The following is a 12,190-nucleotide window of genomic DNA, read 5'->3' as shown; positions in this document are numbered from 1 at the left end:
TGTTAGACTATGCATGACTAGTGGATAACTTGAATTGTTAGACTATGAATGACTAGTGATAATAACTTGAATTGTTAGACTATGCATGACTAGTGATAGTAACTTGAATTGTTAGACTATGCATGACTAGTGATAATAACTTGAATTGTTAGACTATGCATGACTAGTGATAGTAACTTGAATTGTTAGACTATGCATGACTAGTGGATAATAACTTGAATTGTTAGACTATGCATGACTAGTGGATAACTTGAATTGTTAGACTATGCATGACTAGTGATAATAACTTGAATTGTTAGACTATGCATGACTAGTGGATAACTTGAATTGTTAGACTATGCATGACTAGTTGTAACTTGAATTGTTAGACTATGCATGACTAGTTGTAACTTGAATTGTTAGACTATGCATGACTAGTGATAATAACTTGAATTGTTAGACTATGCATGACTAGTGATAATAACTTGAATTGTTAGACTATGCATGACTAGTGATAATAACTTGAATTGTTAGACTATGCATGACTAGTGATAATAACTTGAATTGTTAGACTATGCATGACTAGTGATAATAACTTGAATTGTTAGACTATGCATGACTAGTTGTAACTTGAATTGTTAGACTATGCATGACTAGTTGTAACTTGAATTGTTAGACTATGCATGACTAGTGATAATAACTTGAATTGTTAGACTATGCATGACTAGTGATAATAACTTGAATTGTTAGACTATGCATGACTAGTGATAATAACTTGAATTGTTAGACTATGCATGACTAGTGATAATAACTTGAATTGTTAGACTATGCATGACTAGTGATAATAACTTGAATTGTTAGACTATGCATGACTAGTGATAATAACTTGAATTGTTAGACTATGCATGACTAGTGATAATAACTTGAATTGTTAGACTATGCATGACTAGTGATAATAACTTGAATTGTTAGACTATGCATGAGTAGTGGATAACTTGAATTGTTAGACTATGCATGACTAGTTGTAACTTGAATTGTTAGACTATGCATGACTAGTGATAATAACTTGAATTGTTAGACTATGCATGACTAGTGATAATAACTTGAATTGTTAGACTATGCATGACTAGTGATAATAACTTGAATTGTTAGACTATGCATGACTAGTGGATAACTTGAATTGTTAGACTATGCATGACTAGTGATAATAACTTGAATTGTTAGACTATGCATGACTAGTGGATAACTTGAATTGTTAGACTATGCATGACTAGTGATAATAACTTGAATTGTTAGACTATGCATGACTAGTGGATAACTTGAATTGTTAGACTATGCATGACTAGTGGATAACTTGAATTGTTAGACTATGCATGACTAGTGATAATAACTTGAATTGTTAGACTATGCATGACTAGTGGATAACTTGAATTGTCAGACTATGCATGACTAGTGATAATAACTTGAATTGTTAGACTATGCATGACTAGTGATAATAACTTGAATTGTTAGACTATGCATGACTAGTGATAGTAACTTGAATTGTTAGACTATGCATGACTAGTGATAATAACTTGAATTGTTAGACTATGCATGACTAGTGATAATAACTTGAATTGTTAGACTATGCATGACTAGTTGTAACTTGAATTGTTAGACTATGCATGACTAGTGATAATAACTTGAATTGTTAGACTATGCATGACTAGTGATAATAACTTGAATTGTTAGACTATGCATGACTAGTGATAATAACTTGAATTGTTAGACTATGCATGACTAGTGGATAACTTGAATTGTTAGACTATGCATGACTAGTGGATAACTTGAATTGTTAGACTATGCATGACTAGTGATAATAACTTGAATTGTTAGACTATGCATGACTAGTGGATAACTTGAATTGTTAGACTATGCATGACTAGTGATAATAACTTGAATTGTTAGACTATGCATGACTAGTGATAATAACTTGAATTGTTAGACTATGCATGACTAGTGATAATAACTTGAATTGTTAGACTATGCATGACTAGTGATAATAACTTGAATTGTTAGACTATGCATGACTAGTTGTAACTTGAATTGTTAGACTATGCATGACTAGTGATAATAACTTGAATTGTTAGACTATGCATGACTAGTGGATAACTTGAATTGTTAGACTATGCATGACTAGTGATAATAACTTGAATTGTTAGACTATGCATGACTAGTGGATAACTTGAATTGTTAGACTATGCATGACTAGTGATAATAACTTGAATTGTTAGACTATGCATGACTAGTGATAATAACTTGAATTGTTAGACTATGCATGACTAGTGATAATAACTTGAATTGTTAGACTATGCATGACTAGTGATAATAACTTGAATTGTTAGACTATGCATGACTAGTGGATAACTTGAATTGTTAGACTATGCATGACTAGTGGATAATAACTTGAATTGTTAGACTATGCATGACTAGTGATAATAACTTGAATTGTTAGACTATGCATGACTAGTGATAATAACTTGAATTGTTAGACTATGCATGACTAGTGATAATAACTTGAATTGTTAGACTATGCATGACTAGTGATAATAACTTGAATTGTTAGACTATGAATGACTAGTGATAATAACTTGAATTGTTAGACTATGCATGACTAGTGATAGTAACTTGAATTGTTAGACTATGCATGACTAGTGATAATAACTTGAATTGTTAGACTATGCATGACTAGTGGATAATAACTTGAATTGTTAGACTATGCATGACTAGTGGATAACTTGAATTGTTAGACTATGCATGACTAGTGATAATAACTTGAATTGTTAGACTATGCATGACTAGTGGATAACTTGAATTGTTAGACTATGCATGACTAGTTGTAACTTGAATTGTTAGACTATGCATGACTAGTTGTAACTTGAATTGTTAGACTATGCATGACTAGTGGATAACTTGAATTGTTAGACTATGCATGACTAGTGATAATAACTTGAATTGTTAGACTATGCATGACTAGTGATAATAACTTGAATTGTTAGACTATGCATGACTAGTGATAATAACTTGAATTGTTAGACTATGCATGACTAGTGGATAACTTGAATTGTTAGACTATGCATGACTAGTGATAATAACTTGAATTGTTAGACTATGCATGACTAGTGGATAACTTGAATTGTTAGACTATGCATGACTAGTGATAATAACTTGAATTGTTAGACTATGCATGACTAGTGATAATAACTTGAATTGTTAGACTATGCATGACTAGTGATAATAACTTGAATTGTTAGACTATGCATGACTAGTGGATAACTTGAAATGTTAGACTATGCATGACTAGTGGATAATAACTTGAATTGTTAGACTATGCATGACTAGTGATAATAACTTGAATTGTTAGACTATGCATGACTAGTGATAATAACTTGAATTGTTAGACTATGCATGACTAGTGATAATAACTTGAATTGTTAGACTATGCATGACTAGTGATAATAACTTGAATTGTTAGACTATGAATGACTAGTGATAATAACTTGAATTGTTAGACTATGCATGACTAGTGATAGTAACTTGAATTGTTAGACTATGCATGACTAGTGATAATAACTTGAATTGTTAGACTATGCATGACTAGTGGATAATAACTTGAATTGTTAGACTATGCATGACTAGTGGATAACTTGAATTGTTAGACTATGCATGACTAGTTGTAACTTGAATTGTTAGACTATGCATGACTAGTTGTAACTTGAATTGTTAGACTATGCATGACTAGTGGATAACTTGAATTGTTAGACTATGCATGACTAGTTGTAACTTGAATTGTTAGACTATGCATGACTAGTTGTAACTTGAATTGTTAGACTATGCATGACTAGTGATAATAACTTGAATTGTTAGACTATGCATGACTAGTGATAATAACTTGAATTGTTAGACTATGCATGACTAGTGATAATAACTTGAATTGTTAGACTATGCATGACTAGTGGATAACTTGAATTGTTAGACTATGCATGACTAGTGATAATAACTTGAATTGTTAGACTATGCATGACTAGTGATAATAACTTGAATTGTTAGACTATGCATGACTAGTGGATAACTTGAATTGTTAGACTATGCATGACTAGTGATAATAACTTGAATTGTTAGACTATGCATGACTAGTGATAATAACTTGAATTGTTAGACTATGCATGACTAGTTGTAACTTGCATTGTTAGACTATGCATGACTAGTGATAATAACTTGAATTGTTAGACTATGCATGACTAGTGATAATAACTTGAATTGTTAGACTATGCATGACTAGTGGATAACTTGAATTGTTAGACTATGCATGACTAGTGGATAACTTGAATTGTTAGACTATGCATGACTAGTGATAATAACTTGAATTGTTAGACTATGCATGACTAGTGATAATAACTTGAATTGTTAGACTATGCATGACTAGTGGATAACTTGAATTGTCAGACTATGCATGACTAGTGATAATAACTTGAATTGTTAGACTATGCATGACTAGTGATAATAACTTGAATTGTTAGACTATGCATGACTAGTGATAATAACTTGAATTGTTAGACTATGCATGACTAGTGATAATAACTTGAATTGTTAGACTATGCATGACTAGTTGTAACTTGAATTGTTAGACTATGCATGACTAGTGATAATAACTTGAATTGTTAGACTATGCATGACTAGTTGTAACTTGAATTGTTAGACTATGCATGACTAGTGATAGTAACTTGAATTGTTAGACTATGCATGACTAGTGATAATAACTTGAATTGTTAGACTATGCATGACTAGTGGATAACTTGAATTGTCAGACTATGCATGACTAGTGATAATAACTTGAATTGTTAGACTATGCATGACTAGTGATAATAACTTGAATTGTTAGACTATGCATGACTAGTGATAATAACTTGAATTGTTAGACTATGCATGACTAGTGATAATAACTTGTATTGTTAGACTATGCATGACTAGTTGTAACTTGAATTTTTAGACTATGCATGACTAGTGATAATAACTTGAATTGTTAGACTATGCATGACTAGTTGTAACTTGAATTGTTAGACTATGCATGACTAGTGATAATAACTTGAATTGTTAGACTATGCATGACTAGTGGATAACTTGAATTGTTAGACTATGCATGACTAGTGGATAACTTGAATTGTTAGACTATGCATGACTAGTGATAATAACTTGAATTGTTAGACTATGCATGACTAGTGGATAACTTGAATTGTCAGACTATGCATGACTAGTGATAATAACTTGAATTGTTAGACTATGCATGACTAGTGATAATAACTTGAATTGTTAGACTATGCATGACTAGTGATAATAACTTGAATTGTTAGACTATGCATGACTAGTTGTAACTTGAATTGTTAGACTATGCATGACTAGTGATAATAACTTGAATTGTTAGACTATGCATGACTAGTTGTAACTTGAATTGTTAGACTATGCATGACTAGTGATAGTAACTTGAATTGTTAGACTATGCATGACTAGTGATAATAACTTGAATTGTTAGACTATGCATGACTAGTTGTAACTTGAATTGTTAGACTATGCATGACTAGTGATAATAACTTGAATTGTTAGACTATGCATGACTAGTTGTAACTTGAATTGATAGACTATGCATGACTAGTGATAATAACTTGAATTGTTAGACTATGCATGACTAGTTGTAACTTGAATTGTTAGACTATGCATGACTAGTTGTAACTTGAATTGTTAGACTATGCATGACTAGTGATAATAACTTGAATTGTTAGACTATGCATGACTAGTTGTAACTTGAATTGTTAGACTATGCATGACTAGTTGTAACTTGAATTGTTAGACTATGCATGACTAGTGATAATAACTTGAATTGTTAGACTATGCATGACTAGTTGTAACTTGAATTGTTAGACTATGCATGACTAGTTGTAACTTGAATTGTTAGACTATGCATGACTAGTGATAATAACTTGAATTGTTAGACTATGCATGACTAGTTGTAACTTGAATTGTTAGACTATGCATGACTAGTGATAATAACTTGAATTGTTAGACTATGCATGACTAGTTGTAACTTGAATTGTTAGACTATGCATGACTAGTGATAGTAACTTGAATTGTTAGACTATGCATGACTAGTGATAATAACTTGAATTGTTAGACTATGCATGACTAGTGGATAACTTGAATTGTCAGACTATGCATGACTAGTGATAATAACTTGAATTGTTAGACTATGCATGACTAGTGATAATAACTTGAATTGTTAGACTATGCATGACTAGTGGATAACTTGAATTGTTAGACTATGCATGACTAGTGATAATAACTTGAATTGTTAGACTATGCATGACTAGTGATAATAACTTGAATTGTTAGACTATGCATGACTAGTGATAATAACTTGAATTGTTAGACTATGCATGACTAGTGATAATAACTTGAATTGTTAGACTATGAATGACTAGTGATAATAACTTGAATTGTTAGACTATGCATGACTAGTGATAGTAACTTGAATTGTTAGACTATGCATGACTAGTGATAATAACTTGAATTGTTAGACTATGCATGACTAGTGATAATAACTTGAATTGTTAGACTATGCATGACTAGTGGATAACTTGAATTGTTAGACTATGCATGACTAGTGATAATAACTTGAATTGTTAGACTATGCATGACTAGTGGATAACTTGAATTGTTAGACTATGCATGACTAGTGATAATAACTTGAATTGTTAGACTATGCATGACTAGTGATAATAACTTGAATTGTTAGACTATGCATGACTAGTGATAATAACTTGAATTGTTAGACTATGCATGACTAGTGGATTACTTGAATTGTTAGACTATGCATGACTAGTGGATAATAACTTGAATTGTTAGACTATGCATGACTAGTGATAATAACTTGAATTGTTAGACTATGCATGACTAGTGATAATAACTTGAATTGTTAGACTATGCATGACTAGTGATAATAACTTGAATTGTTAGACTATGCATGACTAGTGATAATAACTTGAATTGTTAGACTATGCATGACTAGTGATAATAACTTGAATTGTTAGACTATGCATGACTAGTGGATAACTTGAATTGTTAGACTATGCATGACTAGTGATAATAACTTGAATTGTTAGACTATGCATGACTAGTGATAATAACTTGAATTGTTAGACTATGCATGACTAGTGATAATAACTTGAATTGTTAGACTATGCATGACTAGTGGATAACTTGAATTGTTAGACTATGCATGACTAGTGATAGTAACTTGAATTGTTAGACTATGCATGACTAGTGATAGTAACTTGAATTGTTAGACTATGCATGACTAGTGATAATAACTTGAATTGTTAGACTATGCATGACTAGTGATAATAACTTGAATTGTTAGACTATGCATGACTAGTGATAATAACTTGAATTGTTAGACTATGCATGACTAGTGGATAACTTGAATTGTTAGACTATGCATGACTAGTGATAATAACTTGAATTGTTAGACTATGCATGACTAGTGGATAACTTGAATTGTTAGACTATGCATGACTAGTTGTAACTTGAATTGTTAGACTATGCATGACTAGTTGTAACTTGAATTGTTAGACTATGCATGACTAGTGATAATAACTTGAATTGTTAGACTATGCATGACTAGTGATAATAACTTGAATTGTTAGACTATGCATGACTAGTGATAATAACTTGAATTGTTAGACTATGCATGACTAGTGGATAACTTGAATTGTTAGACTATGCATGACTAGTGATAATAACTTGAATTGTTAGACTATGCATGACTAGTGGATAATAACTTGAATTGTTAGACTATGCATGACTAGTGGATAACTTGAATTGTTAGACTATGCATGACTAGTGGATAACTTGAATTGTTAGACTATGCATGACTAGTGATAATAACTTGAATTGTTAGACTATGCATGACTAGTGGATAATAACTTGAATTGTTAGACTATGCATGACTAGTGGATAACTTGAATTGTTAGACTATGCATGACTAGTTGTAACTTGAATTGTTAGACTATGCATGACTAGTTGTAACTTGAATTGTTAGACTATGCATGACTAGTGATAATAACTTGAATTGTTAGACTATGCATGACTAGTGATAATAACTTGAATTGTTAGACTATGCATGACTAGTGATAATAACTTGAATTGTTAGACTATGCATGACTAGTGGATAACTTGAATTGTTAGACTATGCATGACTAGTGATAATAACTTGAATTGTTAGACTATGCATGACTAGTGATAATAACTTGAATTGTTAGACTATGCATGACTAGTGATAATAACTTGAATTGTTAGACTATGCATGACTAGTGGATAACTTGAATTGTTAGACTATGCATGACTAGTGATAATAACTTGAATTGTTAGACTATGCATGACTAGTGGATAACTTGAATTGTTAGACTATGCATGACTAGTGGATAACTTGAATTGTTAGACTATGCATGACTAGTTGTAACTTGAATTGTTAGACTATGCATGACTAGTTGTAACTTGAATTGTTAGACTATGCATGACTAGTGGATAACTTGAATTGTTAGACTATGCATGACTAGTTGTAACTTGAATTGTTAGACTATGCATGACTAGTTGTAACTTGAATTGTTAGACTATGCATGACTAGTGATAATAACTTGAATTGTTAGACTATGCATGACTAGTGATAATAACTTGAATTGTTAGACTATGCATGACTAGTGATAATAACTTGAATTGTTAGACTATGCATGACTAGTGATAATAACTTGAATTGTTAGACTATGCATGACTAGTGATAATAACTTGAATTGTTAGACTATGCATGACTAGTGATAATAACTTGAATTGTTAGACTATGCATGACTAGTGATAATAACTTGAATTGTTAGACTATGCATGACTAGTGATAATAACTTGAATTGTTAGACTATGCATGAGTAGTGGATAACTTGAATTGTTAGACTATGCATGACTAGTTGTAACTTGAATTGTTAGACTATGCATGACTAGTTGATAATAACTTGAATTGTTAGACTATGCATGACTAGTTGTAACTTGAATTGTTAGACTATGCATGACTAGTGGATAACTTGAATTGTTAGACTATGCATGACTAGTTGTAACTTGAATTGTTAGACTATGCATGACTAGTTGTAACTTGAATTGTTAGACTATGCATGACTAGTGATAATAACTTGAATTGTTAGACTATGCATGACTAGTGATAATAACTTGAATTGTTAGACTATGCATGACTAGTGATAATAACTTGAATTGTTAGACTATGCATGACTAGTGATAATAACTTGAATTGTTAGACTATGCATGACTAGTGATAATAACTTGAATTGTTAGACTATGCATGACTAGTGATAATAACTTGAATTGTTAGACTATGCATGACTAGTGATAATAACTTGAATTGTTAGACTATGCATGACTAGTGGATAACTTGAATTGTTAGACTATGCATGACTAGTGATAATAACTTGAATTGTTAGACTATGCATGACTAGTGATAATAACTTGAATTGTTAGACTATGCATGACTAGTGGATAACTTGAATTGTTAGACTATGCATGACTAGTGATAATAACTTGAATTGTTAGACTATGCATGACTAGTGATAATAACTTGAATTGTTAGACTATGCATGACTAGTTGTAACTTGCATTGTTAGACTATGCATGACTAGTGATAATAACTTGAATTGTTAGACTATGCATGACTAGTGATAATAACTTGAATTGTTAGACTATGCATGACTAGTGGATAACTTGAATTGTTAGACTATGCATGACTAGTGATAATAACTTGAACTGTTAGACTATGCATGACTAGTGATAATAACTTGAATTGTTAGACTATGCATGACTAGTTGTAACTTGAATTGTTAGACTATGCATGACTAGTGATAATAACTTGAATTGTTAGACTATGCATGACTAGTGATAATAACTTGAACTGTTAGACTATGCATGACTAGTGATAATAACTTGAATTGTTAGACTATGCATGACTAGTGATAATAACTTGAACTGTTAGACTATGCATGACTAGTGATAATAACTTGAATTGTTAGACTATGCATGACTAGTGATAATAACTTGAACTGTTAGACTATGCATGACTAGTGATAATAACTTGAATTGTTAGACTATGCATGACTAGTGATAATAACTTGAACTGTTAGACTATGCATGACTAGTGATAATAACTTGAATTGTTAGACTATGCATGACTAGTGATAATAACTTGAACTGTTAGACTATGCATGACTAGTGATAATAACTTGAATTGTTAGACTATGCATGACTAGTGGATAACTTGTTAGACTATGCATGACTAGTGATAATAACTTGAATTGTTAGACTATGCATGACTAGTGATAATAACTTGAATTGTTAGACTATGCATGACTAGTGGATAACTTGAATTGTCAGACTATGCATGACTAGTGATAATAACTTGAATTGTTAGACTATGCATGACTAGTGATAATAACTTGAATTGTTAGACTATGCATGACTAGTGATAATAACTTGAATTGTTAGACTATGCATGACTGAGAGAACATCCCACCTAACAGCGAACAGAGATCTAAATAAACCAATCAAAAGGGGTGCTGTTTGTTTACCTTCTCGTACTTCTCCTTCAGCTTCGCAGCCTTTTTCTCATAGGGCACCTTGTCTTCCGCTGTTAGGTTGTTCCACTTCTCTCCCAGCTTCTTGGCCACGTCACCGATAGACAGGCCAGGGGTCTCCCCCTTCACCTGGGGTCGGAAATCAGCGCAGAAGATGAAGAAAGCAGACCTGGAGGGCGACGAAGAGGAGAGAGGAAACAGAAGGGTCACTGGTTTTTTGTTTGGTTGCCAATTAATTAATTTATTAATTAATCAATTAATTAATCAATTAATCGATTGTTTGTTGGGAAACATTGATGATTTATTTGAGTGTTAAAGGAGCTGCTTTAAATGCAGTACTTGTGTTATTGAAATGTAGTGTTATTGTCCATTATTTTATAGCAGTAATTGTCTCATAACTTACTTAAGGCACGTTTTAACCGATTCAACATCCGGAGTTGAATCTCTGCACATTATCCATGAATTATGAGTTTTGGAAAGGGGGGTGATTGTCTTTTACTGTCAGGCAGTACTCACGACGGTCTCTTGGGGGCATTGGGGTCCTTAAACCTCTTCTTCTTCTCTCCCTTTGGAGGAATGTAGCTCCTCATCTCCCTCTCATAACGCACCTTGTCCAGTTTGGCCAGATCCTCAAACTTCCCCTTCTCCTTGGCAGACATGGTCTGAGGGAAGCAGAGGGTGTGATCAGATGTCAACAGAGTGTGTGTGTGTGTGTGTGTGTGTGTGTGTGTGTGTGTGTGTGTGTGTGTGTGTGTGTGTGTGTGTGTGTGTGTGTGTGTGTGTGTGTGCGTGCGTGCGTGCGTGCGTGCGTGTGTGTGCGCGTTACACAGTGGTAGAGGAGCAGAACGTAAACAAAACAGTGACATGGAAGGCAGATTAGTATGGAACAACTTAGCTGTGACACCGTTCATTTGAAACTATCTGGTACCAGACAACTATCACAGGACTACGAGTGGTACAGGACAGTGTCCACTAAACGGTTCTGCATTCCAAAATGGCACTACCTTTGGCACACTATTCCAATTTAGTGCACTACTTTCAACCAGGGCCCATAGGGTGCTGATCAAAAGTAGTGCACTATGTAGGGAACGGGGGTGCCAGTCAGTCACAGCTGAGATGTGTTCCATACTTACCTTCCATCTCTCAGAGCACTTCTTGGAGAACTCGGAGAAGTTGACGGAAGCTTCCGGGTGTTTCTTCTTGTGCTCCTCTCGACAGGTCTGGACAAAGTAGGCGTAGGAGGACATCTTTCCCCTCGGCTTCGTTGGATCTTTCCCCATCTCAGTATCGGTATCTAAAATGGATAAGAGAGAAGGTTTTAGAAGTTATCAAAATGGAAAATAAAAGTAAAACAACAAAAACACAAGTCACATTTTATTCAGTATTTTCTGATCCCCCCTAAAAACACAAGTCACATTTTATTCAGTATTTTCTGATCCCCCCTCCCCTAATAAACACAAGTCACATTTTATTCAGTATTTTCTGACCCCCTCCCC

The 12,190-nt window shown here is 33.0% G+C and overlaps 1 protein-coding gene across 1 annotated transcript in view; it reads right to left on the bottom strand.

Moving 5' to 3' along the window:
* The window catches only part of LOC127933021 (high mobility group-T protein-like), a 42,965-nt gene that overhangs the window by 27,480 nt on the left and 3,295 nt on the right, over positions 1-12,190 (bottom strand). Inside the window, exons 2-4 of the mRNA XM_052529215.1 lie at positions 11,828-11,988; positions 11,211-11,356; positions 10,689-10,863 (exon numbers count right to left, since the gene is read on the bottom strand). Coding sequence (XP_052385175.1) covers positions 10,689-10,863; positions 11,211-11,356; positions 11,828-11,988 — 482 coding nt within the window. The remainder of the gene's footprint in view (positions 1-10,688; positions 10,864-11,210; positions 11,357-11,827; positions 11,989-12,190) is intronic.

This window comes from Oncorhynchus keta, chromosome 11, assembly GCF_023373465.1.
Source record: "Oncorhynchus keta strain PuntledgeMale-10-30-2019 chromosome 11, Oket_V2, whole genome shotgun sequence".
NCBI classification, from domain to species: Eukaryota; Metazoa; Chordata; class Actinopteri; order Salmoniformes; family Salmonidae; genus Oncorhynchus; species Oncorhynchus keta.
Note: the sequence above shows the minus strand (reverse complement) of the source record. Positions and strands in the feature narration are given on the sequence as shown.